Source organism: Pieris napi, chromosome 6, assembly GCF_905475465.1.
Source record: "Pieris napi chromosome 6, ilPieNapi1.2, whole genome shotgun sequence".
In the NCBI taxonomy this organism is placed as follows: Eukaryota; Metazoa; Arthropoda; class Insecta; order Lepidoptera; family Pieridae; genus Pieris; species Pieris napi.
This window is the reverse complement of record NC_062239.1, coordinates 8854275-8874941: the sequence shown is the minus strand read 5'-3', so window position 1 is coordinate 8874941 and position 20667 is coordinate 8854275. Positions and strand designations below refer to the sequence as shown.

General features: G+C 34.7%; 3 protein-coding genes across 6 annotated transcripts in view; 2 read left to right on the top strand and 1 right to left on the bottom strand.

Annotated features, from left to right (window-relative positions):
• Positions 1–1670: 1670 nt before the first annotated feature.
• On the top strand, positions 1671–3070 carry LOC125050645 (vacuolar protein sorting-associated protein 33B-like). The gene is made up of 2 exons (XM_047650614.1): positions 1671–1929; positions 2050–3070. Exons 1-2 carry the CDS (start codon positions 1772–1774, stop codon positions 3068–3070), a joined length of 1179 nt encoding a protein of 392 aa, XP_047506570.1. The 5' UTR covers positions 1671–1771.
• A 54-nt stretch (positions 3071–3124) lies between these two features.
• On the top strand, positions 3125–3955 carry LOC125050649 (vacuolar protein sorting-associated protein 33B-like). Its single transcript, XM_047650621.1, has one exon. It carries the CDS (start codon positions 3125–3127, stop codon positions 3827–3829), a length of 705 nt encoding a protein of 234 aa, XP_047506577.1. The 3' UTR covers positions 3830–3955.
• A 929-nt stretch (positions 3956–4884) lies between these two features.
• LOC125050637 (phosphatidylinositol 3-kinase catalytic subunit type 3) overlaps positions 4885–20667 on the bottom strand; it is a 28527-nt gene continuing 12744 nt past the window's right edge. For 2 of the 4 annotated variants that reach the window (XM_047650607.1, XM_047650606.1), the window contains exons 6-17: positions 15497–15564; positions 15036–15141; positions 14667–14773; positions 13425–13523; positions 11573–11690; positions 10014–10210; positions 8803–9023; positions 8059–8231; positions 7281–7519; positions 6865–7078; positions 6111–6218; positions 4886–5310 (exon numbers count right to left, since the gene is read on the bottom strand). In XM_047650607.1, the coding sequence (XP_047506563.1) occupies positions 5187–5310; positions 6111–6218; positions 6865–7078; positions 7281–7519; positions 8059–8231; positions 8803–9023; positions 10014–10210; positions 11573–11690; positions 13425–13523; positions 14667–14773; positions 15036–15141; positions 15497–15564 (1774 nt within the window). In that variant the 3' untranslated portion in view covers positions 4886–5186. Of the gene's footprint in view, positions 5311–6110; positions 6219–6864; positions 7079–7280; positions 7520–8058; positions 8232–8802; positions 9024–10013; positions 10211–11572; positions 11691–13424; positions 13524–14666; positions 14774–15035; positions 15142–15496; positions 15565–20667 lie in introns of all 4 variants that reach the window. The other 2 variants (XM_047650603.1, XM_047650604.1) reach the window with 2 other exon arrangements.

Here is a 20667-nt window from a genome sequence, read left to right as displayed (position 1 = left end):
GGAAGCCATTCTCGCTCGACGTACGCACTCGCTGCGTGTTGTAACAGAACTGAGCAAAGCACCAACGTGTGGACATAGATCGCGAGCGTTGGCGCAGATTCCTTTGATGAAACCGACACGAGCCGGCCAACTACCAACACTCGCCCCAACGTTGGGACCAATGCCATTTTCTAGATCCACACGTTGGACGAATAGCGTTGGGGCCAATATTGGGGCCAACGTGTGGAGCCGGCCTTAACGTATGGTGTCCAGTGTTGCCAACTTAGTGGATATTCCACTAGATCTGGTGGTTTAGATATATGTTTTAGCGGGCGAATTTTGGTTTTAGTGGCTAGTGGATTTTTCTAGTGGTTTAGTTTGTTTCATTCAGTGGTATGCTACGACATTTAACCACTAGCACGAGTGATATCTTTACAGGAAAAGACGAAAACGTTTACCTTATAAAGGAATTTTTTGTCATTATGTAGGCAACTCTGTAAAATTACGTTCGTTATTTTCGGGAATTTCCCGAAACAAGTTTATCAATTTCTTAAATTATTTTGATTATGGGCTTTATTCGTATGACTAATGGGTCAAATTTGATTTGAATTAATGAGATTTGTATGTGTCCGTTTCGTATGCATGCACAAAAATAGAAATACACAACACAGATACTTAGTAGTTTTGGTTATGCTATGCATCGGAGCGACCTTGTTTGTTTGCAAATGTTTAGTTTATTTTTAAAACAAAATGCCAAAACCGCAATATACGCAAAAGTTCCGGGATTGTTGGTTACGGGACTCCCAATTAAAGGACTGGCTGGAAGTGGTGGAAAGTACAGCTGGTGGCGGCTGGAATTTTGGTACGAGGTGCTGGATTTCGAAGACATTGCAGGAGAAAACCGATTTGAAGATTTAGCCACGTTTGCTATATCTTTATTAGTTTTACCGCACTCTAATGCGTAGAGCGATTATTCAGCATTATGAATATCGTGAAGACAAAACACAGAAACCGAATGAAGCTAGATCTACTGTCATCTATTATGACAATCCGCGCAGGTTTAAAACGCGAAGGAAAGTGTTGCAATAATTACATCTTGCCAAATTATGTAGTCCAGAAAATAGGAACGAAAGAAATGTACTTAAAATCATAAGGTGCAGAGGAATCCGACTCTGCTGAAGATGATTTTTAACGATTTTGTATGTCTTCTATAAGTTTTTTTGTAATGAAAATAAACGAATTTTATAATTCAATTTACAATATTGTTCTTTTATTGTCAAAAAATATATCCTAGCTGTATGCTATCCATCTAAAGTAAAGAGTGACATAGTCCATAGACTACTGTTTACTTCAGTAAAACATGTGTTTCCCGCGGTAAAAACAAAAAAATAGTGCTCGCCGGCTGCTTGCCTAACCCCCTCCTATCTGCGGACATAAAAATCACATCGATCCTATATTTCCTTTCGGCGTGAAAAAAGGATAAATAAACAAACACACTTACATTTATTTTATTAGTTAGTGTGGATTTTAGTGGTTTTCTGGTGGGTTGCGACGGCAAAATTGGTGGGTTCGTTAAAATTAAGTTGGCAACACTGATGGTGTCTGCACTCTGCAATCGCCAATCATGTCTATGGAAAAATTGTCAGACGTGAGCGGAGAGACCGTGAGACGTCAGATATAAAAGAAACCTACATGGAAATATAGAATCTGATATTAATAAATAAATAATAATTCATAATATTATAAGTTCCATTAGAATGATAAATTAATCACTATATGTATACTTTTAATAATGGATCATCCATTATCCTTGAAATTGGCTTCTCTAAGCCTCGTTTCTCAGCACAAACTAGAATGTATTTTGTCTACATGTGGAAATAAAATAGATTTTATTATTGATCCAATGCTTATAAAGCCTTTAGAAAGGATTTGTGGAGTTACTTGGCTTAGGTAAGAGCTACCTGTAGCATTTGCACTGGCTCTAGCTTTTGGACTTAGCATGAAAGCCAATATATTGCTACTGAGTACAAAATGTAAACATTATATATTTAAATTTTTATTATATTTCAGACAACATGGGGTGGATAAAATCTACAAAATGGATCCACAACTAGGTGCAACAGCCAATACTAAAAGAGCATACTTAATACCTGCATGTATTCAGAAGTATAAATGTGTACTAGACCAGATAGCTTCAGTACTGAGCCTAAATCCATCTCTTTCGGAAACCAAGTGTTTTCACATTATCATAGTCCCTAAAACTATGTCTACATATGACTCTATACTTGAAAGCAAAGGCTTATATGATATTGTTCAACTACATTCATTTTCCTGGGAACTATTTAATTTAGATGACCAATTGTTAAGTTTAGAATTACCTTTTCTTTACAAGCAAGTTTTTGTTGAGCAAAATCAGTCACTGTTGAGTAGTATTGCTATGTCATTGTGGAGTTTGTTTCATGTAACAGGCCAACCTAAGTGTATTTTATCTCTTGGTAAAGTTTCATCAAGTGTTTTGGATGTTTTGGAAGTATATAAAGAAAGTTATCAAAGAGATTTCATAAATGTAGATAAAAATCAAGATTTTGGGTCATTAATTATTATGGATAGAGATCAAGACTATGCATCTAGTTTGCTGACACCTGCCACATACACTGGCCTTTTAAATGAGATATTTAGTATTAACTGTGGACAATTAGATCTTAATGTTAAGGAAACAAAAATAAAGAAAGGTAAGGTAAACTTCACAACGGAGGAAAAATCTGATAAAAAAACTGTTATAACATTAGATAGTTTCACTGACACCTTATATGGGGAAATAAAACATAGACACTTCTCAGAAGTTTTAAGTGTGTTAAGTTCTAAAGCAAAGCTCTTAAAAAATGAGGACATTAAAGCTTTAGGTATTCAAGAAATGAAAGATTATGTCACTACAAAATTACAACAGGTTACGCTATTTAAACATAATTTAGTTAACCATGTATTAGCTTGTGAAACAATTATAGCAGAAATGAATAATAAATTTGAGAATTTGACACAAACAGAATGTGAAATGTTAAACAATCGAAATAAGAAAGGAAATTATACATAATATGTAGATGAGCATTTTGGAACGGATATTCATGTCTATAATAGCTTACGTCTTATGTGTTTGTTAAGTTTAACCCAAGGTCTGTCTTATGATGAATACAATTCATTAGTGAGTAAATACTTATTAGCTTTTGGATATAAGTTTTTGTATGTTTTTAATAATTTAATTAGTGCTGGACTGTTAGTGCAGCCATCTAGTCCCAAATTATCTCTCAATATTAGCCATTTAAGTAACCTAAGTGAGAGATTACCCAAATGGCAGACTGCATTTCAGAATACTGCAAATAAACTCAAGCAACTACCACAAAATGAATCTGAAAATTCTCCTGGGTATGTCTTTAATGGTAGTTATATTCCATTAGTTGCTGCTTTGTGTAATACTTTATTGACATCTGAATCTCTTCTTGAAGTACTAAACAAACTATCTCCATTAAATGATTTAAAAGTTGGGGGTGCTGTTATTGATAAACAGAAAATAGGAATGGAGACATTAAATGAGAAATTATCGAATTTGTCATTAAATAATTTGGAACTTAGTTGTAAAGATGCAAAGACAATTTTGAAAATATTAAAAAGTGACAGTAAAATGAATGGAGGAATTAATATAAAGCCAAGGACAGTATTGGTGTATATTATTGGTGGAGTAACATATGCAGAAATTGCTGCTTGTGAGGTGGTACAAACTATTACAAACAGTAAGATATTCATTGCCAGCGATTGTGTATCAAGTGGTAGTGATGTTATGGCTGCAAATGTTTAAGCAATGAATCAGTTAAAATTAAGATTTAAAATTTAGATGTACATATAATTGGTATTTATAGAGAAAAGAACAAATTTTTAATTATTTGAAAATATATATTTCCATTATCACAGTAGAAAATTATCTTATATTATTATAGTATATTTAAAAAATATTTTTTACTCACATTTATTGCTTAAAACAAAGAGTGCTGAAATGTAGAGTACTCCAACAGTGTTACAAATTATGAATCAGAACTATATCATTACAATATGAAGAGCAGTATAAATCAATAAAAATCCAGCTGGTATTTGTTTATTGCGTTTTATAAATACAAAAAGACAGGACAAGGAAACGCCATAACATTTATTAACGGCACCTTTTCCAATGTTTCCTAACTCTAACTTGAAATTTCAAGAAATGGAACCAGAGGTAAGGGAGCGTTCAAGTATTACGTAACGTACGTTTTGGGAGGGGGAGGGAGGGGTCCTTTTGTAAAACGTTACGATGCGGGGCGGGGATTGAATTACACATTATTGTTAATATTATTTTCGACTTACACCACATAATAGTAACTGAAGAGTCACTAGGTGGTCACGAAACGTTTTACTATACTTGGGTACTGAAAAACGTTACGGCGAGTTACATAGGGGAGGGAGGTCAATAATCACTTATAATACCACAAGAGCTTCAAAATTATCGGGTATTTCCCGATAGGTTCGTTGCAAACAATTAATATAGTCGTCATGACGACTATATTTGTTTGCAGGGAACCTTGAGGGAAATGCCCGATAATTTTGAAGCTCGTGTGGTATTCGGGGGATTATTTTTCCGACCCAAATGTCGGCCAATAGAATTGCACCATGAGACGAAATGTACAGTTAACAAATAAGAATTTCATAATGAAATAAAACAACTACTTAATACTTTTCTTGAAGCAACGACCAGAGAAAATTTTCACAAAAAATTATCAGTATAATACCATGTAGGTTGTACCACGTGACGTCGAATGGTGCAATTCTATTGGCCGATATTTGGGTCGGAAAAATAATCTCTAAAAATTGCGTTACGTAATACTTGAACACTCCCTAATAAGTAAAACATTATAACAAAATATTTATAAGTGTATGTTTTTATTATTTATATTTGATTACTGTTTGCTTTTTAAGTATTTCTAAATAAATTGTTTTTTTGACAAAGCATTGATTAGGCCCATATCATGTTAAATTAGCCTTTCCATGATAATACATTAATATCGAACCAGCCATTCCGGAAAACTTTTCATCTTTTTAATACGTAATTTGAGATTGTAGTTATTGTAAAACATTGCAGTGTTAAGTAATCAATCAGTCGTACTATTTATTAAAATGAATGAAATCTATTTGCGCCAATATTGCGCAAACTTGTGGAAGTGTTCGACTAAAGCCGCCATTACAGCTGTAACAGACATGTCCAATAAGTTCTGAAGATAATGTACGGCTTCCTCGTCGCCCAGATCCAACCTGAAATATACAAAATATATTACAGACATTGTATATTTTTTATATCCCTTAAATTATTAATGATATACAGTGTAAACTCTTTATAACGAATTTCAAGGGACCGGGCATTTTATTCGTTATAGGGCGTGAAGAATTAATGTACGGGTATTGGGTGGTTTTTTACGTTATAGAGATTTTTCGTTATAAAGAGTTTACAATGTAATTAAGATGTACTTTATGTAAAACTGAATAAATTGACTTAACCAAAGAGCAAATATTTTACAAGTTTGTACGTTAAATTTATTGTACGTTAAACTTAGCGCTTGTCAAGACGACAACTTGAAACGATCGATCTTTTTTTTATTACTTTTTAAAATAAAATTTGATGGCATTCACTGTAAAAAAATCCTGGGCGATTTCAAAGACTAACGCAGTGTTTCGGAGATAGATAGAGAGCCAGTTCTTCTTGCCCGTTCTACGCCTTTGAATAGAGAACTGTCAGTAAATATAAATTTAGAAGTATTTTTTTCTGACGTTCATAAGTGTTGTATTAATTATATTTTGATTTGAATATGAATTGTTTGATATCGGAAAGATGATTAATTAATTATAGTAAAGATAGAGATGCACGAATGAGTTTTCAGCTCTCTTGAATATTTTATCTGGTTAGATTTTACCAAAGGATAAAACAAGAAAGTTTATAAAAAATATAAATTTGACGAGGCATTTTATTTTCATTATTTGCCGTCTCACCGAATTCCTCATCATGAAAACAGACTGGTATTTCAAAAAAGGTTATATTATTATTAGAGAGTACTTGCCGTAGTTTATCCTGAACTTTCTTGACAGCTTTGTCAGGCTCAAGCGCGATATCCGGCACTGACGCATCCACCATAAGCGAGAATAGATTGAGCATCAGGTTTGCGTGTCTGTAAAATGATTTATTACTTATTTATCTACATGTAACATTAGAACGTTTTTGAAGTTATACTTTAGGCGCTATAAAAAATTGATGAGAGTGAAATTTTACGATGCGCGCGCCCCGTGACACAAAATTATCAGTATGAAGTTGCCCACTAACGAATTCTTTATAAACCAGCAGAGATGGGAATAAGACAATCTAAAGTAAAAAGAAATAGAATATGCGTGAAGTTAGCAGCTATGCCAAGAATTTTGAATAACCTTTGTAGTAGCTTTTAAACAAATAAAGGAGTTTTAATTTTTTTTTTATTAATACTATACTACAACGGATTGTGTTACATATATATATATATATGTATATATAAATGTTATAATTAATATTGGTTTGTGTACGCTTCAAAAACTCAAAAAGTTCACACAAATTTTAGCATGATATATAATCCGCATCAAGGATTGTTTTTATCTATTTTTTTTTCTTTATTTTTTTCCACAAGTATTCAAAATTAAACTTATATGAAATGTGTTGTGTCTTTGTTTTGTTACTCATTTCTCAACCATTCAATCACAATGTGCCACAGCGAAGCGTGGAACAGCTAGTATAGTGATATATTTTATTTGTATCCCATAAAACCACGACACATTAGCATCGTTTACCTGCGCAAATGTAAAAATGCTGTATAACATTGTTTTCGGAACTCATGGTAATGTTCTGAATGGACACCACCCATAGCTTCAACCATTTCTTTACTAAGTTTCATAGGTGGTGGTAGCGGCTTTGGATCCCGACCGAGAATATAACCAAAGTCTATATGGAAGAGAGCCCCCGATTTTGTAAGGAGTAGGTTATCCAGATGACGATCACCGACACCTGAAACAAAAATAAGTTAGAAGAAAAAATACCAAAATGAAAAAAAAAATTAGCCAGTTCTTTCGATGAATCCAAACTATCGACATCTTAATCGATATAATTTCTACCAAAAATTGCATTAAAATAGGTTTATTTTCACTTAAGAATAACTCAAGAAGGTTTGCAGGCCTTAGAAATCACACTATACATTATATAAACTTACCCAACAGATACGTAATAACACAATAACCCGCGCAACTCCGTATATACGTGTCCATCGTGTCAGGTCTGATGCCATACTGAGCGCCTTCGCAGGGATTATGTTTGCGGAAAAAGTTTTGTATACTACCCTCACTAGCGAGAGCTTCAGCTACCGTCACAGATTCAATGAATTGTAAGAATCCGTGCTTCGAACTTGTTGCTAATACTTTGTATGGTGTAAGTTTTAGGTCTAGATTCTCTCTAAAAAAATATTCATAAATTATTTACTACGACGAAAATATCAAAATATATAGAAATTATCGAATCAAGTGTAAGAATTTTTAACAAATGTGTAATTTGATTGGATGAAATAAGAAACAATCTTTAACATAAAAATCTCTTTGCGAACCATTAAAATATGTCAATGACGGTAGTTGAATATTAAATACAACAAAGTTGTACGAAAACCAGTTGAATGATTTTAAAAAGGATTTTCCTCATATTAGTGACGTTTTCAGGAAGGTGATGTGGTTTATGACCATTTCAAGAGAGGCTCTATCACTTACTAGAAAATTAGAAGTTACATAACCTTCGTTTTCAGGAAGTTGAAACATTTGATCATTATTTATAAACACATTTTTAGGCGTTTCCAGGACGGGTTATACCGCTTTAGTAAAAGAACATTCTAGAGTAATCTGGTCTAGGATAAGGAAGGAATGATGCGCATGAGAGAGAAAAGATCCTTCTCGAAGCCAGTCAGAATATTCTAGAACGCCGTAATGTGTGACCTTAGTTCTTACCTCCTAAGCAATTTATCCATTAGGGTAATCATCTGAAGAATAAGTTGGTCCTGACGTAGATCATCTCCGTGTTTGAATATGGCTTCGTACTCGCTCCCTTCTGACGTTAGGAAAGTTAGCTTACACGGCATTAGAGCCGATTTGAAAAGGCTAGCCTTTTTGGCTACTATACCCTTAAAAATTAATTTAATTAAATTTTATTTAAAAAATAATTAGAATATACTTAAAACGTGTTTTTGCTTTATTACAATATTTTATATCGTCTAAAGAACATTGCATTGCTTTCGCCCACCGGACCTACGATATCCGGTTATTTATAGCTTAATTTTGACCGGTTATTAACATCAATCAGTGTAGCATATTTTTGAAGTTATACTTCTTTAGGCGCGTTATGAAAAATTGATGAGAGTGAAATTTTACGATTCGCGCGCACCGTGACACAAAATTAACAGAATGAAGTTGCCCACGGAAGATGCTACGGCATAGGACATAATTTAAAAACAACATTCGAATAATAATAGAATTTATGCTTACACTTAATGTAAGAGAATAATAATAAATATTTATTTAATTTTTCAAATGTAAACTGAACTTTATTGACTATAATGACTCCTTTTCCAGTCTTTGATTTGTAATTGTAATTAATTATTTGCATGCAATCAAAACTATTTTTAATAATTCCAAAGAAGTATAACTTCTTACGCGCGTACATAAGTACACGCACCCTTTTTTTATATTTTTTACCTTTATTGTAACAGTGGGATCCAGTGGGAACGGCATCGGTTCAAAGTTAGCAAAATTAAACTTGAACGCATCCGGGTCAGCGAGCAAGTGTTGCAATCGTTCAGCTTTTCGATTCCGGTTGCCACTTTCTCTGGCCACACTTTTTACTAACTTTACGAGCTTATCTATGAACACCTGCTGTCGTGCGAGGAAATTTCGTACACGCTGGTAATCTGTGTTACCTGTGTATAAAGATAAATATTTTTTAATTTATAATTAAGTAAAGACCATGATTATTTTTAAAGGAATTACGTAAAGGTATGTTCGTCAGTTTAAGTCTGCCCTATAAATGCAACTATAAATAAAATAGTACATAGCTTTATCTTAATTACAATAACTGTTTAAAGAATATATTATTTTATAAATATTTTTGTTAAAGTATTTAACATTTGTGGCGTTTTACTCAACTGGGGATCATCAAAAATATAAACATGGAATATAACATTATCTATAGCTTTAAAATACATATTTTTTATATATGTCACCGTAAAATCGTAAACACCGTTAGATTGTAATCTATCTTGCGAGATTATAAATTGTCGAAAGATTGTGAACCTCAACGAAATGCTTACAATTTAACGTATTATTATTCGGTAGTTATATGAAATTGTTGGAAAGTAAAATTAATCTGTAATTGACCAAAGAAGTTTGAATGATAACTAAGTTAGTGTAGTACAATTTACCGAATAATAATACGTTAAATTGTAAGCAGTAAGCTGAGGTTCACAATCTTTCGACAGTTTATAATCTCGCGAAATAGATTACAATCTAACGGTGTTTAAAATTTTACGTTAACATATATATGACACATTTTACATTCATAAAATTGAAGATATTTTATATAAGCTTCAATTATTAAAATTCTATGTTATTTCTCCCTAGATTTAGATTAACATTCTGTTTTTTTTTTGTATTACAAACTAAGAATATTTGGCATGTTTACGTTCTTGTTGTATAAAAAAAAACTATATGTGAAGATTTGTAATTGGCCCATAATGGTATATATATATATATAAACATCTATATCTCTATTGTGCTGTGAATCTTCTGAATAAATAAATAAATACTCCTGATCTGGGCTTTGTACATAATCGTACAGATATTGTACAATTACTCAGGAATGTACGAGTTAAACATATTATGGAAATAAATATCCAGAAATGTTAGCATACCTTTAGCAAGTTGTTGTGAGAAGCTCCTCATAACAGCAAGATACATCCCCCTTGTTGGCATATCGCGTGGGCCTGATTCAGTATCCGAGCACTCAATCAGCAAATACCAGTAGAGGTAATTGGCTAGCACCAGGTTGTTACAGGCACGACTGATCAGAAAACTGGCAAGACTTTGTTCTTCTGGTTCCGGATTTTCACTGGAAACAAAGAGCTATTTTAATTGCTTCCAATGAAAATATTGAAGCACTCTAACAAGTCAACACGTATATCATATTTTCCTGGGTCGAATTTATAAAGACAAAACTGTCCGATTGTAAGAGATATATCTTCTAATATATAAAATTCTCGTGTCACAATGTTCGTTCCCATACTTCTCCCAAACGGCATGACCGATTCTTATGAAATTTTTTATGCATCTTCAGTAAGTCTGAGAATCGGCTACTATTTATCTTTCAAATCCCTAAGTGATGAGGGATGTAAAAAAAAAATTGTTTCTATTTTTTAGGCAATTTTTTTTTTAATTTTTTATGACACAGCATACAAAAATACATACAACCCCTAATTTTCACCCCTATACGATCAACTCCTATTTTTTATTATAGTAGATAGTTATTTTTATTAAACTAAAAAAAAGTTATGCCTAAAGCTATTAGCCTTCTGTGCCTGACGCCGTCGATCTAAGGCATACCAGTTTCCCCAAAATGTATTTATTTTGCCTTACAAGTGAGTGTTAAATGCGCACGTAGACACAAAAATATGTTCGTGACAGACACAGTCGTAGAGGTTTAAGGGTCGATTCGACCAAACAAGAGTAAATCTTAATCTTAGAATAAATCGTCAGTTAATCGAGAGTAAATCAATTTTACGTTTTACCAACTACAAATTCTAAGAATAGTGGGCTTATTCGGGAATTGCTACTATACCGCCGTTACGCACGGAATAACAGCTATTCCTAGAATAATTTAATGGCGTCAGTCAGTCCAATCAGCTGATTTCTATCATTTCACAAATATGTATTCTGTGTTTTAATTTCAAGTCAACGCAACGCACTAAATTAATAGTCTAGCATTGTATAATGAAACGTTTAAACAATTTATTATTTATTTATTTGTTTTTAGATTTTTTATTTTCTATAATATTAGAATGAAATTCAACTGGGCTCAACAGAAGTTCTTTTTTAGACGAAAGCCTCAAACAAACAAGAAATAAAAACTTTTTGTTGTCGTTTGACACTTGTTAAAAGCTACTTTTTCACACTATAATACGGCAAAATCGAGTTGACATGATGTATGCTCTTACACTGTCCCGTTGTAGAACAACATTTATTTGCCGAGTTTTATTTTCGTTCACCATTCTCTTGCTATTCGCGTATTGTTATTCCTAGCACAATTATCCTATCGATAACGTGGACAAACGACTATGGATTTACTCGAGATTAAAATCATGGAATAGATTATTCTTGGTATAGTTACTCGTGTATAAATTGAAGTTTGGTCGAATCGACCCTAAGAGTCATAGACTCAAGCTACTATCTATAAATAAGCAAAACATATTCTTACTTAAAGTCTGTATTATTGTCGAGTGTCTCCGACGTGCCTGTCTCTGAAATCACGCTTTCGTCACCGCCATCTGATTGTCTGCTTGTCATCGATGTTGACATCTCAGCAGACATACCTACTGTTAATACATACACACGATTATAAAATACTCTAATATTATAGTATCGGACGTCCCGTATTGAAAGGCAAGTCTGTATTGTGCCCTAATACCTTAATAAAAACTAAATCAGTCCTATTACATACATTTTACTAATCCACTGATGTCTCTTTCCATCACAGCATAAAGATAATTTATCAGAAAGAAACGAATGAGCACTAGTAGTATACATTCTGTAGGCCTTTAGGCAGATAACCTGACTTGCATAAATATACAAAATAAGTATAACATGTACAGAAAATGCAATCATACAATACCAAAGATTGAATAGGACCTGGTTTTAAGATAATTAAATCACCAAGGATATGCGACTAAAGGATTTTGTATACCAATAAATATGCAAATAAGTTATAAAATTTACATATCGTGTTTATATGTAAACAGTTTCTGAACAAAATAAGTTCCTCTGTTGTGTTTTTCCGAAATTATTGCATAATTAAAAAAACATGAGTGTATATAACTCGAATTATAAGCGATATTTCAAATACTGCGCTAGCACTCTGTAACTTCCAATAGGGGACTTCAATCGACATTAATGTTGAGTTTTTTGTGACGACATCAGCGCTACGGATATTGTAAGAACTACATCAATATTTCATAGACAATTCTCGGAATCTGTATCGCTACTGGAAGTTACAGCGCACAGCTACAACAAGTTTATTTTAATATTAATTTATAAGCTATGGTAAAAACTGTTTTGTAGGTTTTTCAACTGTAGGCAATATAGGTCTGTCAGCTGCCTTAGGGAGCGTTCAAGTATTACGTAACGAATTTTGGGGGGGAGGGGGTCCTTTTGTAAAATGTGACGATGCGGGGCGGGGATTGAATTAGACGTTATTTTTAATATTATTTTCGACTTGCCAGTACTTTACACCACATAATGGTAACTTTTAGGTATAAAGAGTCCCTAGGTGATAACGAAACGTTTGACTATACTTGGGTACAGAAAAACGTTACGGCGCGTTATATGGGAGGGTGTGTGTGTGTGTGTGTGTGTGTGTGTTAATAAGCTCCAAAAATTGCCTCACGTAATACCTACTTGAACGCTCCCTTATGCAGAGAAAATATATTTACGAGATACTTTACGAGGAGTGGTGATATTAATATTATTATGATAATAGTAGTAATTAGCGTAAAAGTTTGTATTGATGACCTTTATAGAGATGGCTTGTAGCTTTGAATTCGCTGTCATAATAATGTGTGCAATTTATTAGCCTGTTAATAAATATATTTTATAAACAGGTCCTTATCCTTGAAGCTGTTTCATCTCTAAGCCTCTGTCAATATTTTTTTGATACAATTGTATAAGTAACTCGGATGGTATTACAGTACAATTGGATTTCAAATTCTTTATGGTTTTGCAATCATATATAATAACGGACTCATTGTTCTTTTGTCACGTTTATGGTTTCATAGAGAAAAGGAACGCTACAGAACGCGAGTGTTCTGTCAGCATTTTATGAATCTATACAATACATTAACATATATTAAATATGATCTATTGAAAGTGTTTAGTTCATACTTTAACATTGTTAAGTGAAACTTGTGTCTATCAGGTACATAAATATTAAATTCAAAGCTACTAGCACATTTTAATTGATTATTAACAATGATTAAACTTGACTAATTTTTAATTATCTTCTAGATCTCAAAAGTCCCAGTCGTTTTTGTTTAAAACAAATATATAAGCCTTACCCGAGGCAGAGAGCAAAGTAGTTTGACTAGCCCGTTGTTGTGGCTTTCCTTCCCCATCCGAGTACATCGCAACATCCTTGCCACATACACGGACGTATTCTGAACACATACATATATATAATAATAGATAATACTAAATATTATTGATATACATTGTAGGAAACAGTTATAAAGGCTTATTGGAAAACCTTTAAGGTTTAATGAGTCACACCAATAAAATGATTTTTATAAAAGTAGTTTAATGCGCTCGCGAAAATATATACTTCATAGAGGAGAATTGGTTTAGTGGCTTCAGCATGCGACTCTCATCCCTGAGGTAGGTTCGATCCCCGGCTGTGCATCAATGGACTTTCATTCTAAGTGCGCATTAAACACTCGCTCGGAGTAAACCGGCATGCCCTAGACCCAAAAAGTCGACCGCGTGTTTCAGGCACACAAGGCTGACCATCTACTTTCATATTAAAAAGCAAATAATCACGAGGATATAGGTATCTGAGGCCCGGATCTAAAAGGTTTTTTTAACTATCATCGAAATCGGGTCATAATTTCCAAAGTTCTAAAGAGTAACTGCTTTGCCGAATCATGAACGCGAGCGCCGACTCGAAGCGTGACGTCACACGTTTGCCGGAGGCCGTACTTTAATATCTGTAATTTCTGCAATATCTGTTTTTAACTTTCTTTGAAAAAACCATTGGCATGACTCATTGTTCAAATTAATTCGTACAGGGATGGAGCCGTGGAACGGACATTTGCTACATTTTGTTATAGACAGGTCAAGTGGCGGGAACGACCAAAAATAAAGTTCACAGTATGAAACTAATTACATATTTATAAATAATTAGGTATCATGACATACAAATACACATAGTTTATACGATTACAACATTTATACTTCCTTTGGATATAAGCTACTTTTCGTCTATATAAATATAACTATTTTATTAAAAAATATTTTCTAACTGCTTTGCGGACATACAAATTGTAAAAAGGTTTAAATTGAGTTTATTTCCTTTTTATATAAATAGACATATGCATCCCACTTGATGCAGTCACGCATGGCTCAAAAAAGTATTGCACAATATCATAAGGTAGTTTAAATAAAACCTAAAAACGAAGGTAGGTTATTATATTTTACCCCTTGGTTTATTTCATAAGCTTAATTGTCTACTATCGATCCATATAATAAGTATAATATGTTCAATGACACGTATTGATTTTCAATATCTATTAATTTTAACTTACCTTCATGTATTTCTAGGAAGTCTTCATACTTCAGAGCTTGTACTAGTTGCAATAAGTACAGTAGCAAATCTTCATCGGGCGCTTGTTTTAGTCTTGATATCGCGTACCTAAAAATATAAATAAATTCCATAAAATGATTTTATTTTTGCGGGTATTTGACAAAATTAAAATGTGGGTAACACAATTGTACTAATGGCAGGCATTAAATGTATGTGCAAAACCTAAACACGAGCTTAATCAAAACATAATTAAACAATACAATGACGTTGACGCGTCATATATATATTCTTTAAGTAATTTGTTTTATAATGAGGAAATAGTCTTACGTATTAAATTAAATTTCATAGTTAAAATTCATATTTTACTTACTTCCTAACAGCGGGGTGAGTAAACTTTGGAGTTAGCAGTTCAAGGGCATCTTCCACGTCCATCGGTGCCCATTGCTTCATCATAGATAGTGCTTGGCGGACCTCGCCTGAAATCAAACCAGACCAAATAAATACACAATAAATTAAAAACTATTGCTTAATAGTTATAGCGATTAGACATAGACAATTAACGCTTTAACATGCTGGCCGCTTCAAAATAAAACGTTCTGAAATCTTTTTGAGGTTTTAACTGAAATTCTAAATTTGAAAAATCAATTTAACTTTTAGTAATTTTATTCGATTTTTAAAATAAGGAATCTTTGAAATAGAAAGACAAATTTGAAATATCAGTTCCATGAAAGGATTGTTTTGATAAAATCCTAGTTATAATTGATACGTCACAGTTTTCTCATACAGTCCGTACGGGAACCTTTTATTTAAAAAAAACATTAAAATTTGTACCTGGTCGGTTCCAATTGACGCATTCTAAGAATTTGGTTAACGCTCTTCTATGTGATGACAAGTAGAATCTGAAAGTGAATACATTTCAGACTAAATAACAGAAAAACAAATAGAGATAGCATTAATTTCATCTTTCAATCCAATAGTTTGTCGCTTATACTAGCTGTAAAGCGCGCAAATCGCTTGAAGTAAGTCAGTCCTCAGTTAAACTCTTGAAATTATATTTATTTTATTTATTTATTTATACATTCAAAAACAATGTGTATGCCTAAAAAATACAAGAAAATATGACATCACAAATTTAACACACATACACATCAATTACATTAGAACATAAGAAATCTATCAAAGGAATGAATTAAACAAACAATCACAAAATAAAAATAAAATAAAACAAAACAAAAAAATAATAAGAATAACTAAAAATTAAAAATTAGTAATAATAACTAAAACTAAAAAGATAAAAAATAACAATAACAGAAATAAACAAAACTAAATGAAAACTTAAACCACATCAATATTTTCATCAATGTTTGTAATTAAGTTTTAAGAGCGAGATAGCCTATTCTTTGTGTGTGTCGTTTAATCTCCATAAACGGTGGACCATGCGTAGAAGATGGTTTAAATCGACGTTTAATCCCAATCAAAGGCATTTTCGGAAAAGTAAATTTAACCTTTTAAAAGTGTGATACTCCTAGCATGAGGCAGCGATATCAATATCATGTGTTTGGCCATGGAATTGACATTTGGAAGGACGTGGTCTAATGTACTTAAGCCCTTGTCACTCAACTGTCACTTAATATAAAGTTTGCTTAAATTCAAATTCAAAAATCATTTAATCATAAACACATTGTACACTTATGATCGTCAAAAAAAAGAAAAGAAATGTATATGAAATGCTTTTAACTTTACATTTAGTGCCAGCCCTGCGGTTCTGTAACTCACTTTTAGAACTCACACAGCGGTTTTCGCATCGGCGGTCGCTCTCAAATCAGTCGTGAAGCAGTCATTTTATGATTTGGCATTCTGAAAAGGTGGGAGCTTGTAGTTTATTGTTTATCAGAATGACAAATCATAAAATGACTGCTTCACGACTGATTTGAGAGCGACCGCCGATGCGAAAACCGCTGTGTGAGTTCGAAAAGTGAGTTACAGAATCGCAAGGCAGTTCTCAAATCAAGGACGGAAGAGAAGAACTGGCAATAAACTCTCCGCCACTCTTTTTAATCGCCATGTTTTTTTTTCACAACATTTGTAATGAGCTGCAACCATTACACCATGTTTCACATGACATCTTAAGTAATTAATAATAATAACATAAATTAAAAACAAATACTTGTCCTCTATCAGCAGGAGGCATGGTGAAATAGGAGCACGCACTTACATTCTCGTGGGAACAACACGCAAACACATAGTCGAAATAACCAACATCGCCGCATACACGAATTCAAGTACGACCAGTCACCACAAGCAGCACCCGTACACGAGTATGACGCATGGCCAGCCATCGGCATAAACACACGCTTTATACTTGCGATAAGCTTGCGGTGGCTACCATTCGGTGTATATATGATATCCTTATGTTAAAATGTATTTAATTTTTGACGCGCAGAAGTCATAATTTAACCCAACCATATTAAATCATCATTAGGAATCAGTTCTATATCCAATATACAAATCGTAATTAATACGAGCCGTTTTGTAGAATACGCTCTAAAAAATATCTACGTGTAGCAATTATGATTTTAATAAACGGGTTTAAAAATAAGTTTGTTGACTAATAAATATTGTTACGAGCTAGGGGATCGGATAGAAACGCCGTAGATTTCTTCAAGGGTTTATTTTCTAATTAAATTAACGAGGAATTTGTTAACACTAAAAAACGGAATTTACGCACAAAAATTCACTAAATACACACACAAAATACTGTCACTAATTACTTTAATACACGCACTTCACACAGTACTTGTATTCACTTGTCTTCACAATATTCGCACTTTGTCGCTTCGATGTTTATCGCTTGGTATCGCATTCAAAACTGAACTAATCGGTCGCGTTTCGGCTCGCTTATATATCCCTGGGAGCGATGTTCGAGAACTCTCTAGGCGGCGGCGCAACTGAGTAGCGATCGCACAATTCTAGAACGTGCGTACTAGCTATCTCTTTCGCACATTGCTCCGTCCTTGTCGTACGGCGTTCTAGAGTGCTCGGTCTAGCTTCGAGAAGGTTCCGATCTTCCCTCTCTCTCGCATATCGTTCCGTCCTTGTCCCACACCTAGAAAATTCGTTCTAGAACATTCCTTCATCAAAGGGGTATAACCAGGCCTGAAAACGCCTGAAAACGGGTTTCCTGAAAAGTGTTCCATTCGACTACACGTGCTCTGAAACGGCCTGAAAAAATCTTTCAGGCTCCTGAAAACTAGGGTAACATTATGTAAATTACGATTTTCTAATATGTGATTGACCCTCCCCTGAAACGGTCAGAAATCACATTTCAGCCTGCTGAAAAGTTCTCTAAGTAGTGGAAAAATCTAAAAACATTGTAGTCGACCCGGCTTCGTAACACTACCCCCTCCTTAGACATGCTCGTCCCGAGCATCATTACTTCCTTTATAGGGAGCCAATCGATTTATGTGAACGACTTTCGGTTTGCTTCTTAAACCACTCATTTTCTTTATCCGGTAAGTAACGTCATTAATCTTCGTGATTATCGTGTATGGACCATCCCAGTCAGCTTGAAGCTTTGGTGATTTGCCTTTGCGTTTTGTTGGGTTATGGAGCCATACTTGCGAGCCTTCTTTAAATTCTATGTGATTCGTCTTTCTGTCATACCTAATCTTCGTAGTCCCACTTATTTTGCTTTGTGATGCTCGTACGTGTTCATGGATTTCATGCAGTTTATTACGCAAATCCGCAGCATATTCTGTAACACTCTCCGGGGTGTCAGGTGGTCGTCCCGTTACAATGTCTGCTGGTAATCTAAGTTGTCTCCCAAACATGGCTAAAGCAGGTGTAACATTCGTGGTTTCATGAACCGCAGACCGGTATGACATTAAAAATAATGGAATATACTTGTCCCAGTCTTTTTGATGGCTGTCTACCAGTTTTGCCAAGTGCCTTTCCAAGGTTTGATTAAAGCGTTCCACCATTCCATCTGACTGTGGGTGATATGGAGTAGTCCGCGTCTTATGAATTCCCATTAGTCGGCATACTTCTTGAAACAATAAAGACTCAAAATTTCTTCCCTGATCACTGTGAATCTCCAAGGGTACTCCGAATCTAGAGAATACGTCATTTACAAGTATCTCAGCTACTGTAACTGCCTCTTGATTGGGAATAGCCAACACTTCGGGCCACTTCGTAAAGTAATCCATAACAACCATGATGTACTTATTTCCTTTTTCTGTTAACGGAAATGGTCCAGCTATGTCAACGGCTATCCTCTCCCATAGAGCTCCGACATTGTATTGCTTCATACCAGCTCTAGTCCTCGTCTGTGGGCCTTTGACTGCTGCACAAGCCTTACATTTCCGAATCCAGTCTTCAACATCTTCACGGCAATGTATCCAATAAAATCTCTCTTTAATTTTCAGAAGAGTCCTTTTTACGCCTAAGTGTCCGCCCGATGAGCCATCATGAAACATCTCCAAGATGTTGCGAACCTTGCATCTCGGCACAACTAACTGTAGATGAGATGCATCCCCTCGAGTGTTTTCCCATTTACGACATAACACTCCATTATGAAGAACTAAGCTATCCCATTGAGCCCAGTAACTCTTGGTCGTGGTGCTAGTAGGTGCAACATCATTCCACCGCGGCTTGATAGCTGAAGATTTCATCCAGTCCAGAATTGGTTTAATGTCAGAATCTTGTTGTTGCTCTTCCTGAATTAATTTCCCACACCAATCTGGACTAATGGTGTCTGTCCTTAGTATCCTTACATGGGCTACCTCTCTACCTTCGTGTCTTGTACAATGTTTGCAATCCTCCTCACATGGCCTTCGAGACAATGCATCTGCGTTCCCGTGGGCTCTGCCCTTGCGATGTTCAGTAGCAAAGTCATACTCTTGCAGTTGTTCGATCCATCGAGCCACTTGTCCTTCCGGATTCTTGAACTGAAGTAGCCATTTTAATGCAGCATGATCTGTCCTAAGACGGAACTTGCGACCTAGCAAGTATTTACTGAAGTGCTGCAGCGTCTTCACAACAGCCAGTAGTTCCCTCCGAGTGACACAGTAGTTCCGTTCTGGTTTCGACAATGACTTGCTGAAGTAGGCTATTACTTGCTCGTGCTCACCTTTTACTTGTGATAGTACACCTCCAATGCCAATTCCACTGGCATCTGTATCTACCACATATTCACCATCTTGATCCGGATAGCCTAGTATTGGAGTCTCACACAGTCGGTTCTTGAGCTCATTAAACGCATCTTCACACTCTCCATCCCATGTGAATTTCCTCTTCTGTTCGGTGAGTCTGTGAAGTGGTTTTGCAATATCCGCGAAATTTTTCACAAATCTTCGGTAGTAAGAACATAAGCCTAAGAAAGCGCGGACTTCAGTTTTATCTTTAGGTACTGGCCAATCCTTCACCGCAACTATCTTCTCAGGGTCTGTTCGAACTCCGTCCTCTGATATAATGTGACCCAAGTAGCTCACTGCTCTTTTGAAAAATAAACATTTCTTTGCACTTAGTTTCAGGTTGGCTTTATGCAGTCTGGAGAGCACCCGTTGCAGATTCCGTATGTGATCATCAAAATCCTTCCCAATGATGACTACATCATCCAAGTACACTAAGCAGGCTTCTCCTATCAGTCCTGACAGTACTTTTTCCATTAGTCTTTCAAAGGTGGCAGGTGCATTGCAAAGCCCAAACGGCATAACTTTAAACTGCCATAGTCCTTTACCAGTTGAGAACGCTGTTTTCTCTTTATGACTTGGGTCTATTTCCACTTGCCAGTACCCACTTTTCAAGTCTAAAGTTGTAAACCATTTTGCCCCACTTAAGGTATCCAAGGTGTCATCTATTCTAGGTAACGGATAACTGTCCTTCTTCGTGATATCGTTAAGACGACGGTAGTCGACGCAGAACCTTAAACTGTTATCCTTTTTCTTGACTAAAACTACTGGAGAGCACCAAGGGCTGGAAGATGCTTCAATAACATTATGGTT